The sequence below is a fragment of the Colius striatus genome, chromosome 1 (genome assembly GCF_028858725.1).
Source record: "Colius striatus isolate bColStr4 chromosome 1, bColStr4.1.hap1, whole genome shotgun sequence".
Lineage (NCBI taxonomy): Eukaryota > Metazoa > Chordata > Aves > Coliiformes > Coliidae > Colius > Colius striatus.
The window spans coordinates 23,949,548-23,969,874 of record NC_084759.1 but is presented as its reverse complement, the minus strand read 5'-3'; the positions used below and the strand labels follow the sequence as shown (position 1 = coordinate 23,969,874).

Here is a 20,327-nt window from a genome sequence, read left to right as displayed (position 1 = left end):
TAGCTCGCTTCTTACTGCTAAGGTATGGAGCTGATTGTAGATTTATTTTTAGAGAATCTGAGGTTAGCATCTCCATTCACATACCACTTGTTTTCTCTTGGGTACAACTACAGGTAGTAGCAGTAATGATATTATAACTGTATCATAACAGAAGACCTTTTATATAGTCAATAATACCATACTTGCAAGAACAGGCTTTGATGTGCATTGCAAAAATCACCATAAAATCCAACTGTCTACACTTGGGTGATGTCATGGTTTAGCATAGAGCCGCATTTTCTTTGTAACAGGGGGAGGGGGTTGCAGTGAAGACCTGGTCAAATGTTCTCAGACTCTCCCACCGCTCCTGGGTTCAGACCCATCTCTGGCCTGGCTGGGCCAATCTGGCACGTCTGAGATCACTGTTTAGGGACAGGAATTTGAAGTGCTGGTAGGCGATGTAAGAGTGATACAAGATGGAAGTGACCATGCAGACCCCACAGTCAGAGGAGGAACATCAGACTAGACACCCCTCTGCAAGCCATGGTGAGAATGCAGGCTATACATCTGCAACCCATGCAGGGCCATGGCAGGACTGAGAGTCACCAGCAGCTCCGTTTGAGTGCACACAGACGGGTGAGAGACTGTGTGAGGAGGTGGCCATAGTGCAGTCCATGCTGGAGAGCCTGCGGGCCCCAGAGCAGACCCACATGAGAGGCAGAGAGGAGCTGCAGCTTTTGGGATAAAGGCGTGTCGGAGTAGCCCATGCAGGGCTGCCGTGTTTGTGAGGTATCACACAGACTTGTGGGGAGGACTGGTGCAGAGCCCACCTGCTATGAGAAGAGACAAATGGCAGAAGCTATCAGGAATAGACTGATTTGAAACCCCCACTCCCTGCCCCCCTGGGCTGTTCAGGGGTGGAGGAGGTAAAAACACGGGGATCAGGACTGTGAGCCCAGGAAGAGGGAAGGGGTGGGGAGAAGGTGTTCTTAAAGGGTTGGTTGGACTCTTCGTCATTGTACCACTCTGTGTTGTGTTATGTTTGTTATGTTTTGGGGTTTTACAGTTATGTTTTAGTTGGTATTTGCATTATATTATTTTCTGTTTTCTTTCCCAAGCTGAGTAGCCTGGTCTGTTTTGTCCTGAACCTTAAGTGGCAATTAAGCTCTCCCTACCCTTTGGCAATCATCATGTCTTTGGTACTTGAGGTTATTTGTGGTCTTTTGTTCCCTGATGGGCCTAAACCAGGACAAGTGGCTTAAAAACTTAAGCAATTTTCAGTGTTTTCAGTGGTCTCAAAGAAATTACACCTAACGTGACAGTTCCCACACAGCTGCAATCAAAATGCCAACCTCTGGTTCCACTACAGACATGTTAAAATTAACATTCTTCTTTATTAATGAAAAAAATAATACACTGGAACAGGTTGCCCAGGGAAGTTGTGGAGTTTTCTTCCTTGGAGGTTTTCAAGACCCGCCTGGACATGTTCCTATGTGACCTGATCTAGGTTGACCTGCTCCTGCAGGTGGGTTGGACTAGATGATCTCTAAAGGTCCCTTCCAACCGTACTATTCTATATTTCTATAATTCTATGTTATATCTAAAGCAAATTTCCATATTTTTTATTAAGGTTATCTTAATTTAAACAGTAAAGATTTAATTATACACAGCTTAAAATTCATTGGGTATTTCAAAACATCCAAAAAGATTAGGAGATTAAAACTCTGACGTCACTATGGAGTTGATAATTGTTTTTAAGAAAATTTTTGAAAGATATGTTAATGGCTACAGACTTAAATCAATTCATTGCAGTTTATCATTGATTTATGTGGGAAATAACTGTAATTTAAGTCATATATGGAGAATCAAGGGAGTTAAATAACTTGTAGAGTTAGACTCTTGAAGAGTATGCAGCTTGTAGATAATTCCCAGCTCCAAATGATATATTAGGAATTTTTGTGAGCAGCTAAGGGTAAAACACTCGGAAAATATGTTTCTCCTATCTTAGAATAATCTAAGATTTCACTAAGATTTATGTATAATTTTAATTGTAAGAGATAACTATAGCTTTGGGGAATGGACATTTTTATAATTCAACTCTTATAGGTGAAGTTCATCAAGAAAAGAGGTTAAAGAACAGAAAGGTCCCAAAGTCACACTGACAAGATTTTCTACAGTAGCCAGTACAAAATCAGATAATCTTTTTCATTAAAGATTTGTCTTACAAACTCTCTGTGTTTATGGGTGCACATAGCAAATGAATACTACCGTTCTACTTGTTTTTTACTCTTTTATAAAAGCCCACCACATTTCAATATAAAAAACTGCTATTCCTTCTTTTTGTGCTATCCTGCATTTATTCTATTTATCAGTTTCCACGGTATTAACAGGCTTAATTTTAAGACAAAAGAAGGCATTTGGGAACTGATCATAATAAATATTCTTATTGAGAGCTTTCAAGGCTTGGTTTTTACTGCATAGAATGCTTTTACATATAAGGATACTTGCACAATGTTTGATAGTTTGTCACTGATGTTATGAGGATTTTCATACTTAAAAAAAATACTTACAAAAGAACGCCAAACTGTTTTTATAATGCCTATCTAGAGAATGCAAGAGTTACATCTGCTTTTCTCTTCAAAACAGAGGTTCTTTCCATGGAAGAGAGACTTAGAAAAGAGTGTTCTTTCTCTACAACAGAATACATTGGTCTGAGTAACTGTTTGAGGGGTTTTTTTTTTTAAAGGGAAAGTAGCTGCTTTGGAAGGCTGTTTAAATACATTAAAATGTCTATTCACTGGAGTTTTTCTGAAAGTATTGTCTCCTTGAAGAACAAAGAGGACAGACTGTGTTCTTTCTGTGTTCTTTCACCAGATGATATGTGTTTTGAGCGTACTTGAGTGTGTATCTAAAGCTTTTTCTTCTGATGATATACAGTACCAAGCAGAGCAAATGTTACAATTTTTGTTTGGTTTTTCTTACATAGTTTCAGGAAGTCTGCTTGTGTTTAATATCCTAGAAGACTGATGTATATGCTGGACATATATTTAGCCAGTAAAATCTTGAGAGTAGTCAATTCTTTCATTACATCCTTAAAATAAATCTTTGATTACATGCTACAGTCTCTGAACAATGCCAAGGAGGAAATTAATACTGTGCTTTAAAAGTTCAAAGTTACCCTTCATTTTGCTATGTATACCAGGTAAAAATTCTTTCAGAGAGTAGTATTCTGCCTTGACTTTCCTATTCTCATAAAAACACAATTTTCTAAGATTTTTTCAGAGGCAGATCTAGACAAGAAAGTATCTGCAAGAAGAAAGTAGATACTTCCTTCATAAATCATCTCTGGTCTGGAAACTAAGTCACAAGTTTCTTCTATTATCCCTAAACTATTCCTTTTATTGTGTTAGGATTTAATATAGAGATTGTGCCAACATTCCTGTACAGGAAGAAAGACAGGGTACTGAGAAAGGTATAGCAAGAGTAAAAATACACTTCAATGTGTATTTCATAGTGAAATATAGATATTTCTAATTTTAAGACATACTAACAAGAAAATCCAGAAGAAATAAGGAAACCAGATGAGAGATTCTCTTAGCTAAGGTTTTTTTAAACTAAAGCATCCACAATTGTAACACATGTTTTTTTACACAAACATAAAAGACTTCACAATCTTTACACATCATGGCATTTTCAAAGCAAATAGGCTTGGAGGATGGACACCTTTCACATAATTAATGTACTTAAAACGTCTCTTAGATCTCATACTATTAATTTATTCAGCAGTAACAAGCAGCAATTACATCAGACACATATACAGCTTCAGTACTTTTTTACCTGGGTTGTGGTAGTTGTCTGGATCTTCCGTATCTCCTTTCCTGCTTCCTTACCATCATCAGATCTTTCTGTATCTGATATTATACTTCCCGCATCAACATTAGGTACAGTTTTGCTACTTGAAGACTCTGTCTCAAGAGTAGTGGCAGTCATTTCAGCATACTCTAATGCTTTAGATGATGAAGCCAACTCCCTCTCAGAAATGCTACTCATTCCGTCTGAAGTTGTGTGAATCTTAAACTCCTTGTCCTCTATGATACTTGAAGCACATGTTATATCTACACTACCTGTCATATGTGCAAGCAATCCCAAATCATCATTTACACCAAGATGCATCTGTGTTTCTTGCACATTTGGAATAGAAATGTGATTACTTGAAATTTCAGGTAGAAGTTTCTCCTCTTGACTAGGTATTTTATCAAAAAGAAATGAGGTACTGTTAGTGGAAGGTTCATCTTTCTCATCAGCCAGAGTTATTAAGGGACCATTGTCTTTTTCCTCATTCTTCTTAATAATACCGACACTTCCATGAACATTGTTTTGGAGCTTCTCCACAGCAGCACTATATACATTATCTAGAAGAGATTCAACTTCTACAAGCGCACCATTTTCTGCAGTTACCAGTGTCTCTGGTGATAAATCCATATCATCAAGTTTTACTTCAGTAGCTTCTACCTTTTCAGCTTTTATATCAACCAAAAGGTCATGAACTTCCACATGCACTCCTCCTCCTGGTCTCTCGGCACTTCCAAGCACGTCATCTGACACCTTTGTAGCCATGAGCAAGTCCCTTGTATCTGTACTGACAGGGTAATCTGTTTCACTTTCTGGACTTTGACTTTGTGAAAGGTCTTCTATCTCTCGAATTTCCATTCCACCTTTTGCTCCTGTTGTCTGAGAGGAAAGACCTGAGATAGTGCTTACATTTCCCTTCTTCCCCTTTTTAATGTTTTCCTCCTCTTGCCTCTGATACTCTTCATACATTTTTGCTAGGTACTCCTTGTGAGCTTCATATGTGACCTTAAAAAGAAAAGAACAGATTATGAATATAGACTACATGGACTTGGACAAAAATTGACGAGAATATTGATGACATATTACATACAGCTTAGAAACCGTTGTTACCCAGCAAAGGACCTAAAACAATGACCAAAAAACGCCACCTCGACAATGCCGCCTGAAATGCAAATTGACATGTATGTAGACAGCCACGAGGTGGCAGTGAATCACTTTACATCAAATCTTAACTACTGCTAGGCCCTTCGGGGGAGCTACCAGTATTAAAAAAAGAACCATTCACGAGCCATTTCTTACCTTGGAATGAGCTATAGAAAGAGTATCCACCCACACTCTCCAGCCTCCCCATTCATATTTTATTGCATGATACAACAGAATACGGAAAATGTTGTAAACCATTTCTGTGATCTTCTGTTCTTCAGAGTTCTTAGGGTTAATGTATCCCAGAGAAAACATCCAGTCCTGCCACACTGAACACTGAAGTAAACATCTAAAGTGAAATAATTAGGTCAAAATATATCCAAAAAAAGCTTCTATATTTTAACAATATGATGGTTAGAATGAGATGGAAATTTCATATGAATATCAGTTCAATGGTAGGAAAGTCTTAAAACTAGTATAAGACGAATAAAAATTTAAAGTATGTTCTAAACAGAAATATCCAACACAAACCTATTTTGTTAATTCCAATTAATGGACGATACAAAACTCTACATGAAGTAGAACAGATTGCTAACACACAAATCAAGGACAAGAAAAATACTATTTATAGTGACATACCTTCTGTTTTCACGGCTATTACTAAAGAGCTTTATCATATCAGATAAGAACAAACGTCGAACTTCCATTAGCTCTGCACTTGGAGTGGAGTTTTTCAACAGTGTTGCAACCACCTTAAGAATCACTTTGAAAGAATAAATTAGTTACATAACACATTTTAACAACATTTAACATCCCCCTTCATCCAAGTTGCTCACAGCAACTAATAGAAGTAGTAACTGAAACCCATATTTATTTGCAATACACTAGTGAATTCTTCTAACTTCCTGAACCATATTCTTTCAATAAACCCCACAAACTCTAGGCAATACATTTATCATGCAAACATAATATATTGTCCTTACTTGGATTCTGAATTTTCACTGTAGAATCTGGCTCTGGATGTGGCTTATGAACAACTTGCGTGCATACTTGTTCTGTCAAAATCTAAAACAGATTATTAAGTTCCTTTTGTAATTTTTAATTAAATGCTACAGCATTTCTGTGTTCATTTTAAAATTTGTTAAGAACATTTACCATGGACATAGTGTAACTTCATACAAGGTATGTAGATAAAATATTTTCATTCTTGAAGAACAGAAATAAGCAATTCTTCTATGAAAGGATAAAGATTTTCATGGTTGGACAGTGGCTGGCAAACTAACTCTTTGGTTATCTGACTAAATATATAATAATGATGTTTTAAAGATATATATTCATATTCATTATAGTGTTATCAATTCACAAAATTACATATACATCAAAATTCTTTCATAAGCAGCATACACCAAAAATAGGTTTGGTTTTCTCCAGCCTTGAAAGAGGAACACTAACAGACAACATTCCATAGGAACAATCCTGGGGCTTCACATGATGAGTAAGACAGATCATTATCCCGTTTCATGAATTGTATCTGACAAACTAATTATTCTATATTGAGTCAACACCTCGGACCTTCCACATTGAGATACCTGTCACTGGTTCTATGTATGCAACTTTACTTTTAAGAACAAGCTAAAAATCTAACAATATTAACACAAGATTCTCCATACGTATATTCAAGGAAACATACACTAGTAATTCTTATTTGTTTTAAAGCAGAAATTTTGTTCATTCATTGATCAATAATCAGTAAACAAATTAATGTCAGTTTTAAATGTACTATCTTTGAATGTCATTACATGTTGATATTTAAAATAGATTGCAAACATGCCTTTGCTTTTTATGAAAGCACATGATAACTATGTGCAATAGTTTCGTTCCTTGGCAAACCTTTTGTACTATGGCTCTTAATGTTTCTTTCTCCTCCTCTGGTTATTTTTTCACATATAAATGTCTCTGGATGCTGGAATCCACAAAGACTTTAATTTTGTCACTGAGTTATATATTTTCTGAGAATACAAATCACAGAAGCTCTTAGAAATCTGAATGCAGAGAAATCTAGAGTGTGAGATCCAAGTGGTCAAAACACACCTGCTGAGTGCAATAAAAAGAATTTGGCATCTGAGTAAGTAGATGGTAAATAGACGATGTTTAGGTTTTTACAGTCATAGGGGAACGTTTTCTACATCACTCAGACTCTGAACCCTAAATACTAAGCACTCCTTTAGTCTTCTGTGTCTTTTTCTGGAACTAAATTTGAGTATACTGCTGTAACACTGATTTGTGATTTAAAAAACAAAAACATCTCCAAAACTTTACAGTGCAGAAGATCCTCAGATATTGGAAAAGATGCAATTCCAAGTTATCACTTAAAAATAACTGAAGATTGGAAATGATCTCTGTGCACTTGCAGGCACAAGGACATAGGTTTTGATCAACATGGTGTTGACAATATTTTGCTTTAACAAGATTGCTCATCATCAAAACTCAAGTTTCTACAAGGGCTTGGTAGAACAGTGGAATGCTTCGAGGTCGTATTCACTTCCCCCAAGCAGTTCCATAAATGGCTACGTTCAGTTATCTTTTTGGAAACGTATCAGCATTACTAGTTAAAAAAGAAAACCAGTATTTTTCTAAACTTGAAAGAAATGGCATAAAAAAAGAAAAATAAAACTCTAGCTCTTAAGTTGTAAATTTTCAAAAACAAGGGAGGAGTAAAAGCAATTGGAAGTCTGCAGTAACTTTTTTGTATGTGTGGAAAGTGATAAACATCTGAAACAGGATCTCTTCCATCAACCATTGTAATGATAAAAGTGCCAAGTTTTATAGAGATAATGCAGAAATTATTACATTGTTAATAAATATATCCAAAGCTTGGCAAAATATGTTCTGAACAAATAAATCCTTTCCTGAAATATCTAAAATCTTCTCTAGTCTTGAGAATTAGGATATTGTAAAGTTCCATCACAACAATATAATTAATATTTTTTACAGCAGAAGTTACAATCTATATGTTTAATAATTTGTACCTCATAAAGTGTGTTATATGTTGTAACGGTCACTGTATTTGTATGCAGCATCAACCGTTCTCCAAGAAGCGTGAAAAGACTGTGAGTATGCATGATTTCAACCTTTCGCCTGGAAGAGAAAATAAAAACATCAGGAAAATGACAAATATTTTGAACATTTTAAGTAAATGTGGAAAAAACAAAAGCCAAGTATTTTGAATATTGTATTAAAAGTTCTCAAACTTGCTATTCTGTAAATACTATAAAATAAACATCAACTACTATCTTTCCCAATAGGAATACAATCATAGTAATACACACATGTTCTCAGAAAGCAGTGTTTTATTTGAGATGGGCTTTTTATGAAAGAAATCACAAACCATTGTCACTCTCCACGACTTTCACAGCAGAAAAAGACAAAAGAATCCTTTTCTATCTTACTCAGCCTGAGAGAATTCAAGATCTTCACATGCTGGCTAAAATGTGATCACTGTAGAACATACCTTTTATCGCTTTCTCAAGGACCCAGGACAATTCAACCTCACATTTTCCAACATAAATATTAACACACACAGATTTATTGGAACTGCTATCCACTTTATACAGAATTCTTAAATGTAGCCAAAATAATTAAATCTTGTTAAAGCATATATTATCGCACAAGGGAAAAAGAAATCCTGAATCCAAATAATTGAAGTGAATTTTATAACTAGGATCAAAAACTACTCAAATCTCAAAAGGCCAAGAAGAAAACATCTTACATCAGTGAATTGTACCCATGTGTCTTCAAAGTGGATAAAAAGTAATAAATAAACAGAGTAGTTCTCATAAATAGCATCATTAAATTAACCTACTACTCTAAAGAATATGAATTGTAATATTATTAAAATAGTAATCTATATAAAGGCAGTAGAAAAAAATAAAATAAAAAATTAAGTTTCTGTAACATTTCATGCAATCAAAAGCTAAGAAATTCCCTTTTCATGATTACTCATGGTAAAACAGACTTACATCACTCAGATTTGTTCTATAACTTCTGAAATTCATACATTATTCTAATTTTGAAATAACCACAAAAGTGAGCAAAACCAACTTATAACAGTGTGTACTCTTCTGTGCACAGAAGGGATTTTATGAGTTAGTTATGAGAAAAACTACAGATATTCAACCTTGTGAGCTATGAGGTAGCATATGGAAGTGAAAACTTGTCGGAAGATGTGCAGATAAAAACCCAAAAGGAAACAACCAACTGTGATTTCAGTGGTGGTATAAAAGGAATCCAAGATGACAGAGAAGGGAAAGAATAGGATTTTGCCAGCTGTTAAGGTTAGACAGTCTATCATCACAGATCAAAAAGAAAAATCATTAAGTTATTCGGGATCTCATCCAACATTACTGGTCACTTCTCCTAAGAATCAATTATCTCTACAGTTAAATCTGCAATGGATATATATGAACTACAGTAACAGTAATTGGATTTGTACCTATGCATTTGTTTTTAATGTTATATTGGTTCAGATTTCATAAATCACATTATAACATCTCTTTATGCATTTCTGCTTTAGTGTATTAAAACACAATATCTGGTCCTGTATTGTTTTACAGAAAGGTAAGTGCTTTATAATTTTATAATAGTTTTGAATTTCCTGTAGTTTTAGAGTAATTGTAGATAACAATTGTATAAAATCATGTGTATGCACATATATGTATATGCAGAAATAGGCACACCTCACAAAGGCTAGCTATAAGATATGGAAGTAGAAAGGGTATTTTTCCTTGCTGAAATCTACATAAAATGTGAACATTTATAAATGTTTGGCGGTCTAAATATTTTTTAAAAACTTTGAAAGTTACACAGAATTTTCAAGTGGATTTCAATGTCTTCTATCCATGAAAAATTTTAGTTAAGTTTGTGCTAAGATTTTACTTTCACTCAACAACGGAAACTACACTGATAGATTCATAATTACAAGGAGATGCTACGGACCAGGAAATGAAACTTCAGTTTCTAAAAAAATCTCACTTCTTCTGCAACCTTCCACTGACCAAGTTTGCTACTTGCTTTACTGGATAAGTGATTAATATTTTAAATAAATGTACTTATTTAGACACAACTATGCTTCTGCACAAGTCAAACCTTCAACTGGTGTATCTTACTTAATTCAACTCCTATCAATGTGAATGATTTTAGTAAGTAATGTTTGAAAAGCCCTTGGAGATTCTTGAGTGGACTATCAATTTGCTTTATTAATTCCCAGAACACTATTTGGCTTGCTGGATCCCAAAAGAAAAATTACATTAGAGAGCACATTCTCAGCTAACTGTCTCTTAATTATACAGTTATACTTTATTGATCTTACTGAGGAAAGTGTGTCTAGCAATACTGCACTTTGGCTGGACTCCTAGCTCTCCCTTCTAAGGAGGTTTTACATGACGAAGTCTCTTGTGAAGCAAAGAGCTAATTTTTATACTATATAGTCTCCCACTGGAATGCTGTTTTGGGTTAATCCCATCAGGAAGCTAAATATCACATGTAAAAGGGGAAAAGGGAGTAGCAACAGGCTACACAGCCGATAATGTTTTTTAATTCTTTCTTATTACCAAAATATGGAAGATGAGACTAAGTACAATTATTTCATTTAATCAGTTCTTTTAAAAAGTGAATATTTCTTGCTATTATATTTTATATGTGAATAATTCTTGCTTAGAGATATGCCTTTACCTCATTTTTACTACCATATACTTAGACTGTTTGCTTTTCTTTCTGAAAATTTGCTGCATGCATAACATATTCTTTTATTTCATTTTCCCCATCATTTTAAGGTTATTTTTAAAAATACTGCACGGAAATCTTCATTGCAATGACACTGAAAATTCCAGCAGTGCATTTTGATGACATTCATCTGTTTCCTTTCATCCTTAGCTGAACAAGCAACATATATTTATAAAAATGTACTTTTTTGAAAAGAAAAAGTAATTTCAATCAATATATTTTCAATTAGGACTTAAATTTCAGCATATCATATATTTGGCCTTCAATCACCGTACCTTTTCAAATGACATAGTTGTAACAATTTAACTGGAAAATTAATTTTATACCAGTGTAAGGTAACTGTGAAAATTTTTAATGAGAAAACTTAAAAATTTTAAGTCATTTCTAAAGATCATCAAAGAATATACAGTAATCATGATGAAAAGTCAATAAGAATTGTGAATATAAATACACCACTATAAAAAAATGTTTAAATTACACTTACTTATGACCCAAGTGTTTAAGAAAATATCCAAGGACCTTCAAAGCTTGCACCCATATACTCTCACTTTTGGAAGCCAGTAACTTATATATTACTCTAAAATGAGGAAGAAAAGTATTTTCAGTTTATTACTAAACATCACATATATAGATTATATTTCACTGATTAGGAACATTTTTTAATAATTAAACTACAAAAATAGCAATTGGCACAAAATGGAAGGATATACTGAAAGCACCGAGCAGAGGATAAGAGTTTGATTATGATTTACTTAGCTTAGAGACAGGATGGTTTTTGGTTCAGTTCAATGTTTTATAACAGAAAGTGACATCCTTATCTTATGCTTCTACCATGGAACAATCAAATAAAAGACAGCCTAAGCACTTGTAGCTTAAGACAAGAGAAGCAGACTGGAGCACATAAGGTCACATCCTAGAGTTTCTTGGTGTATCTGGATGCTACTGAAAATCTTTTAATTCTAAAAACTTATTATCCTTTCTACAAAGGATAGTGTACCTGCATTTAAACATAAAATGCTTATACTCAAATCTTATTACACAAAACAACATGTACACCTCTCAAGCTGCATACTCATTGCATCAAAACTTGAATTAGAAAAAAAAATACACTCTGTCTTTAAATATTGGATAAAAAAATATAACAATTTAACTAATTTAATTTATCATTTAACTAATCAATACAATTGGATTAAGCACAAATTCTACATTCTTTCAAAAAGGAAACCAGCCTTGATTTGAAGGCACTAAGTGACAGAAAGCAGTACCCTTCTCCTGGACTATTCTTCAATTTTTTTTACTTGTATTTTAGTTTCTAATTTGAAATAGCTGAGCTTCAGCTTTTAGCTATTCTTTTTAGTCTTTCTCCACTAAAGAATGCTTTAGCAGACAGTATCTTCCTCTTTTTAAAAGACTTATGCCATTATCAAATGACCTCTGAGGCTTTTGTCCCATGATAACCTAAGCAGACAAACACCTGACTCCACATAAGACTTTTGAGTACTTAAATGTTGCAATTCTGTGCATTCTCTTCAATTTTTCAACATAGACTTTTATACCCAGAGACTGCACTATCAGACAACTGTAATATTGGAACAACGAATTTATATTAAAGATGTCTTAAATCCTCTAGATTAGTCTCACCCTTCTTTGAAAGATGTCAGGAATAGAATAGCCAACTATAGGCAGAAAACAAAGTTGTAGCTGTGAGTAAAATGAGTCTTACCTTTAACTAGCATTGTCATTCCAACAGTTTTAAGTACTAGTGTTTTATGAAGATCTTAGTATTTTGGCAAAATGGAGCCTGAATTTATTAAGTATTAGATGTTTGAGGTTTTGTTCCCCTTTTTACAAGACCTTTGCATTTTCCAAAGCATTTTCAGAACATCCCAAAATAAAATTCTATAGTAAATATTAAATTACTAACTTAAAAATTATTAATCTCTGAAAAAAAAGCATTACCAAATTGGGCAGAACAAAACAACACAAATACTGCTTCTCTGGGAATTGTCAGTAATGAATTTTACTGTCAAACAGAAAAACATATGTATTCCACAGATATTTTTTTAATCTTTTAAGACATGATTGGAGAGATTAGGGTACAATTTTTCTTGTTTTCCTCTTCTTCCCTACAAATTATGTTAAAGATCTGAAGACAGGATATTAAAACTTATTCTGAGGTAGATACTTGTCTTTTTGATGCATCTTCTTAACCACATATTCTATTTGAGATTGAGAAGCGAGTACAACAGTACATCTTTCAAATATCCTAATGACATCTTGAGTGGAAATTTCATTCCTATGAGCTATCAAAACCACTATTTCTGACAGAAAATAAAGCCCAGGTAAATATAATTGTGGTTTGAAAGATAAACAAGTGTGATATTCACGTGTAAAAGAAGCAATCTGGAAGGTGATGTTACTGGAACTACTTTTAAGATATTGTCTCACTTCACTGTCTTACCGTATCCCATTTCTCTGGTCAAAGGCAGGTATCATCGATGCTGGATGTTCGGACATTAGTGCCACTAGCAGCTGCAGTACATCATGAATATTTTCATCCTGTATGACAAGCATCAATGTTATTCTAGAATCTAATCTTAACAGCAGGCTTCCCATAGAGCTAGTACAAATGATTAAAGTAAAAGAATATTACAGGAATGTACCTCATGCATTGTCAATAAGTAGTTTAATATGCTCTGTAGTTCATCTTCTTTCACTCCTCGATCCTAACAAGAAAAAAAAACCCAAAAGAGAGGAATTATTCAGAGAAAACACATTCTTTAAGATTTGCTCAAGAAAAACTTGGACCAAGTAAAATAATCCTTTTTTTTTTTTTTTTTTGCTATTTAATCTCAAAAGGCTAAATTCTCTTTCACTCCATTGTTTTTGTTATCACAATGACAATTCAAAACAGTATTAAGGCAGTCCTCTATTCCTGCTAGAAAGGATTCTTATAGTGTGGGCCCTCAGATATGTATTACTGACACTCCTCTAGTCCCTGAGACAGAAAAAACAGAAAGAATAAACCACGCCACAAAAAAATGGTTTTCAGTCTACTCTCCAATGGCAGATTATACCTCAAAGACTAGTATTCAGCTACAATAGAGAAAGAGTTCTAGATCTTTTCAACCAGTGGTAGAACACCCTGACTCCCGCCGCCCCCCAACAATAACTAATATAACAACTGTCATTACCCTTGTCATTTGATCAATCAACCAATCATCAATATCATCAAAAAAACAGACCAAATACCTGAAAGATTCTGTAATGTCACATACTATTTCTGAAAGTACACTCAATAAAACACATATGGCATGGTTTGGTGAGGTTAATAAGAAATACTGTCTGCATTTACTACCTTTATGTTGATAAGAAGTATGTGCCTGAACATTAAAACTTACCAGAAACAGGTATTATATAATAACTGACAGGGATTCTATATTTACTACCATGAAATACCTACACGTATATGACAGACTTGTTTGGAATAGATTGATTTACCTTCAATATAAGTTGTTTCAAAAACAGAAGCATAAATGCTCTTAGTGATATGATTTCTTTCTGTGAGGGCCGAGGACCATCTGGAAGTAGCAAAATAAAACACTTTTAAATATAAACTAACTTCTTTAATGGCTGTACCTTCTTAAAGGAAATAACAATCCTTATAATAGATTTAGTATTCTGTTCATTATATTTAAGTTCATATCTGAAATTTTTACCGTTTATAAAATTTCAGTATCACATTTTATACCATCAATATATGTAAGTGATGTTCCACTTTGAAAAAAATAAATCCATATATATAAAGTTTTATTTTTTTAAAAACAGACATAGAAAGATGAAAAGCAGAAACCAGGTCTAGACTCACACAACTAAATTAACGCCTGCGTTCTGTAGGTGTCATATTAGTCAGGAGTTTCAAATCCCAAGACAAGCAACTATTCTCTTTATTAACTAGGTCTACACAACTGCACAATTCAAGATAAAAATTATTAGTTTTACTGGATACATTGATTTGAATTCCACTGAAAATAGTAGCAGTTCAAACACATAGTATGAGCTACACTGTGGATATGTAAACTCAAAGAGTTTGAATACAAAGATGAATCTCATATAAACGAGCTCACAAGAGTTCCTGTGTGACCTACTCTAGATGGTCTCCCTACTCTGGCAGGGGAGTTGGACTAGATATTCTTTCGAGGTCCCTTCCAACCCCTAAGATTATATGATTCTGTGCTATAACTTGAAATAACAAAGTTGCTATGTTAAATATAATTCAAATAAAAACCAACAGAAGAAATATTAATGAAATATTAATGGTGGCCTTTACCTCTGGCAGAAACTAAAGCTATTTAACCAAAGAGAAACTATTATCTAAAGAAAATATTACATTGAAATATCAAAACAAGATAAAGTGTAATCCATAATGCTTTAAACAACTGTGCTTGAGAGAGTAGGAAAACACGTATCTAAAAAACTGGATGAGAATCAGAGCCTGAGCACCTATATTCAACTGAAACTTGCTCTGTCGTTTCTATTCTCCCCTTTCATAAATAATTAAGGTTGAATTGGAAATTCCTTTGCTAAGTTCCCACTTTTCAAACAGTGTATGTTATAGCCAATCTTAAATTTTGCACAGTGAAACAAATGCAGCCTTATTTATTTTTTCATCAACCACTTCATCTTATGCTGATAAACACATATCACGGCTTAATAACACTCTGTGTCTTGGTCTTATTTCCAATCCAAAAAATTCAAATCTTTAATGATTTTTTTTTATAGTCTTCAGTTCCACTCTTTGACGTGAGACTGTTTTGACACAAACTGTAAATCAAGTTTGCCAAAAAGGGTAAACCTGAAGGTAAGTTATATTTGTTTGACTAGCAGGAATAAAAAAAAGGTTAATCCTCTCAAGTTTTATTCCTTGTTTATGAGTGGAGAGAGAACAACTGAGTACTTTTCAGAAAGAAGCAAATAAATCTCAACATCTCCCTCTTACTGAAAATAGTAAGGATATTGTAGAAAATCTATTGTACATGCTTTAAAGAGATAGGAACAGTTTAATATCCATATATTCTAATAGTACCATGAAACATCTGTTTTCCATTATAAAACCAGAAGTTGGATTTCTTGGTGCTAGATGCAAATACATTAAATGTTCCATGTTTTTATGGTGTGCTTCTAGCCAAGAGCTATTTTTTTTTCTCATTCAAATGCAGATTCAACAACTCTAACTGCAACACAGAAATCTGTTTTTTCACACAACCTCTTCCCTCCTACACCTTACTGGGATTCAATATTGGACATTATCTGAAAAGCAGGCCTGAAAACTGAAGAATTTTCTCTTTTATGGAAGCCTGTAATTATGGAAACAAAAACCAGAACACTGAGGCAATGGGGAGTTCTGCAAAGTATTTCTACAAGAGAAATTTTAAGGAGAGATTAAATAGAAGATATGTGAAAGTAACTGGGAGCCTGTTCAAAGATACCTGAGCTTCATAATTCTTATTCACATATCCATTAGTTTCTCTGGAGATGTGTGAGAACCTTGAAAAGGGTTCTTCAAAATGCAAAAGACATAGCAAAGAAGTTGTTGCTTGCAGGCAAAACATTGTTTTTTCCTTCAACCCTCCTGTACTATTTTTCCCTTGTAGTTTGGTTGTTTCTTGAAGCTTCACCACATTAGAATCAGAAAAACGTCTCTACTCAAAAGAATTTATTAGTTTGAAAAATTAAAAGAGAAGGGGTAGAGAAAATTAACAGGCTGGAGAAATTGGAGGCTATGTAACCAGTAAACTGCTACAAGGAACAGAAGAAAGGAGTGCATTAACAGCAATGTAAGCTGGAACTTACAGATTGGAACTAGTGAAAATGAGTTGTAAAGCTACATAAAATGGATTTGCCACTATAATTGTTAAATCATTATGCTTTTTGGTTTCATTACTAGTTGAAGAATTTCATTACTACTTGAAGATTTATTTTAAATAATGCATTATCAACCAACAATAGTATGATTTATGTCTTAATTATGAAATATATATTATACATACATATACTGAGATAAGAGGGGTAAATGGATCTTGTTTTTTAACTCAAACATGGAGAATCAGTTTTCTTCACAATTAATCTTTGTGCTCATCACTGGATATAGACAATTCAGTGTCACCATCAATCAGAAACTGATAAACAGCACTGCTACAGAGTAAAACCAAACCCAAATCATACAAACAACAAAGATAGCATTTTTAAGATCTGGTATGGAAATTGTAATTCCTAACAAAAAATGGCAATTGTCACAGTTTGTGGCAAAGAGAAAGGATGTTTCTCTTATCCCACAACAGGATGAGTCACTAAGTCATTTCCTGCTTTTAGATTCTTTATGTGTGTATTTATTGCAGATAGCACATGATTTGCATCAGATCTTTTTAAATGTACGCTCATAATGAGAGTCAGACGGCTTTATCCAGACAAAAACAAATTTTAAAAATGTATTCAATACATCATTTCAGCACAGAGCAATTACGGGGGCATATACCAGAACTAAGTAAGATGGAATAAGTAAACATATTCAGAGAGTAGAGTACAATCAGTATAGGTGTAAAAAACTGTTTGGGAGCTTTGAATAACAAAAATAATAATTTCTAATCCCATCTTCAGAAATACAAAGTGTTATCAGTTCTACAAGAAACCAAATGCAACATGCTTCCATTTGGCTTTTTTATATGTAAAAGGCATGATTTTTCTGCTCCTTAAATTAATAAAACATGATACAGACAGAAACATCTGACCTCCACGCAAGCATAAAAAAATTACGTTACGTGGATCAGAGAATGACCTTTTATCTTACAGCTGCAAAGCTAATGAGAATTAAATTTCCCTTTAACTCAGCCCTTGAAAAAAGTCTACTTTTTCTATACACAAAAAGAAAAACTATAGTTGCTTTCTCCTTATAATAATTTTCATATTTCCCACTTTTCTAGCTCAAACTAAAAAATACTGAACATTAAAAATGTTCCAGAAAACTCTACTTAATATGAGTGAATAATAACCACGCATTTTCTGGCAGGACACAAGATAGTGCTCATAAAGTTCATAGAATCAAAGAATTGTTTCAGCTAGAAGAGAGTCCAGCCTTAATCCTAGTCCTATCAACCACTAGATCATTTCCCTAAATTCAACATCGACCCATCTCCTAAACACTTCCAGGGATAGTGACTGCACCACCTCCCTGAGCAGCCCGTTCCAATGCCTGACAACCCTTTCAGTAAAGAAATTCCTCCTTGTATCCAGCCTGAACCTCCCCTGGCACAACTTGAGGCTGTTTCCTCTTGTTCTATTGCTTGTTACTAGGGAGAACAGACCAACTCTCACCTTGCTACAACATCCTTTCAGGTAGCTGTAGACAGCGATAAGGTCTCTCTAAGTCTTCAGAGTAACACACAGAAAAAACTAGCAGACAAATAGAGCTACTTGGCCAATAGCTCCAGTATGAACTACAGTACTCAGAGGTCTGGAACTTAAATCCTCATTTATCTCATAAAACAATGCATGTCCAAGTATTTTATAAACAAGGTTGAAAATTACAGTTTAGCACAATATACTTCTGACAGTTGCTAACACTGAGTATCCTTACCCCAGAATATTTAATTTTTCTGTTACTGTCTTCATTTTAAGTTTTTGCATCACTGCACTGTTGTTGGTCCATCACTATTTTCAGTGAATGCCTTGCAGATGGTAAGTAATTCTAATTATTTTTTTCAAGTTATATATCTTGGTGGGCTGTATTAAGTTATCTATTAACATTACAGAAATTGTACATCAAATTAATTCAGCAACATTGTTTTTTTAAAGTGGAGAAATATTTTTCTTTAAAAGGTTAACAAAGAAATTAAACAATTCAAAACTTAGTAGACATCCAAAGATTAAAGAAGTGGTTAATTTTTTCTATTGCTTTGATATTAACAATGTGTATGTTTTATTCCTTCTGAAAGACAAACACAGATTGGCTTTTCTTTAAATATCAGTCTAGTATGTATGAAGAACAAGGCCAGTAACATAATGTTAAGATATCTTAGGCAACTTGGAGTGTTATCACTGATATGTACCATCAGCCATAGCAAGATAAAATGTCAAACCTCTCCCTCACTAATTTTGTGAATTAGTTCACAAAATGAACTAATTACAGTAAGAATAATTTCATTTAAATTTAAATTAATTTTAAAAAACCCACAAAAATAACACAAAAAGAAAACATGGAACGCATGATTTAAATAGAAAAGTTGTATCCCTTATGTGGATCTGTGTGTAAATGTAAAATCTACCAAGGATATTTATCAAGCAAGCTGAAAAGTATACCTTTTGAAAAAGTGTTTCTAATACTTCAGAAAGAAACAAAACTATACAAATTTAATATATAGAACTCAAGAAGGAATACCTGGTTGAAACAGAAAAGTGATAATGAAAGAGAAGATAAAAACCCAAATTTGAAATAAATATAGAAACTTTTATGTAATTCAAAATAGTTAGAAGAAGCAAGGAAAAACCTTTTTTTTTTTTTTTCTTTAAGAAAATAGCATAAGTAAAACTGGAAGCTTCAATATTGGGCCACCTTGGCTTTATGCAAGGTATACTAAATTGTCAGTACAGAAAACTCAACTGTTTTGTGCTTTGTTAGGACAGGGAAAAGCGATAAAAACTTAAAGAAGATTATCTGTCTGCAAGCAATAGTAAATCAAACTACTAATACTAAAAAATGTTTCATTATGTCTGCATAAAAAATTACATGCCTAGAAGAAAAAAAAGCATAAAACTACTAAAATGTCTGCATGAATAAGCTTACTTTCTAATGTGACAGCAAATTATTTCACGGCACTGTAACATATAGTCAAACCAGGTATTGGCAAGATTTCCATTAAAGCTGTCTTCAGATCTGAGAAACCTGATGTCAATTAACTTACAGTTTCAGTTGCCTCTGGTAAGAGAATATAATATGCAATTTTCTCACATTATATCATTTTTCTCTTTCTCAGAGTAAAATTACTGTTCATAGACAAGGGTCCTGTTCTTTCATTTTGGAATATCAAATGCTACTTAAAACTACAACATTCACATAACTGTATTTTTCAGTGTAAGTTTTTTACTTCACCAACTTATTTTTACTGATTATTCCACATTTTAACAAATTAGTAACTTGCCAGCTACATGTGACAGTAATAGCAGTCTACAAGCTAATAAAAATACAAACTCAAAATCCTGGAACAGTTAAGTTTTTTTAAAATATTAGAATTAGTGAACTTATGAGTTGCTGAAAGTAGAGGTTTACTACAGCTACTGTTAGTATTCTAAGATTATAAACCTTAATCACCCAGACTTGCATATCACATTGGAAGACTATATCTAATGTTTAAAGAAAGTTTTTAGGAATTTCATCCATCAAAAGTAATTAATATGAATCTGATAAAAAGACTAATATGAAATTAAGTGAATATGAAATTAAATTTAGCAGCTCATCTCATCACTTATTCTATTTCCATAGTCATTTGCTTGTAAATCACCATGTTAGTTACAGCTGT

General features: G+C 33.5%; 1 protein-coding gene across 15 annotated transcripts in view; it reads right to left on the bottom strand.

Annotated features, from left to right (window-relative positions):
- NBEA (neurobeachin) overlaps positions 1 to 20,327 on the bottom strand; it is a 499,798-nt gene that overhangs the window by 327,544 nt on the left and 151,927 nt on the right. For all 15 annotated transcript variants that reach the window (XR_009818508.1, XM_061993741.1, XM_061993751.1 and 12 more), the window contains 9 exons: positions 14,257 to 14,336; positions 13,419 to 13,481; positions 13,217 to 13,314; positions 11,240 to 11,332; positions 8,004 to 8,112; positions 5,958 to 6,039; positions 5,614 to 5,737; positions 5,131 to 5,323; positions 3,817 to 4,836 (listed from right to left, as the gene is read on the bottom strand). Coding sequence is in view for 14 of the 15 variants with exons in the window: in XM_061993741.1 (XP_061849725.1) it covers positions 3,817 to 4,836; positions 5,131 to 5,323; positions 5,614 to 5,737; positions 5,958 to 6,039; positions 8,004 to 8,112; positions 11,240 to 11,332; positions 13,217 to 13,314; positions 13,419 to 13,481; positions 14,257 to 14,336 (1,862 nt within the window). In the remaining variant the exon portion in view is untranslated. The remainder of the gene's footprint in view (positions 1 to 3,816; positions 4,837 to 5,130; positions 5,324 to 5,613; positions 5,738 to 5,957; positions 6,040 to 8,003; positions 8,113 to 11,239; positions 11,333 to 13,216; positions 13,315 to 13,418; positions 13,482 to 14,256; positions 14,337 to 20,327) is intronic.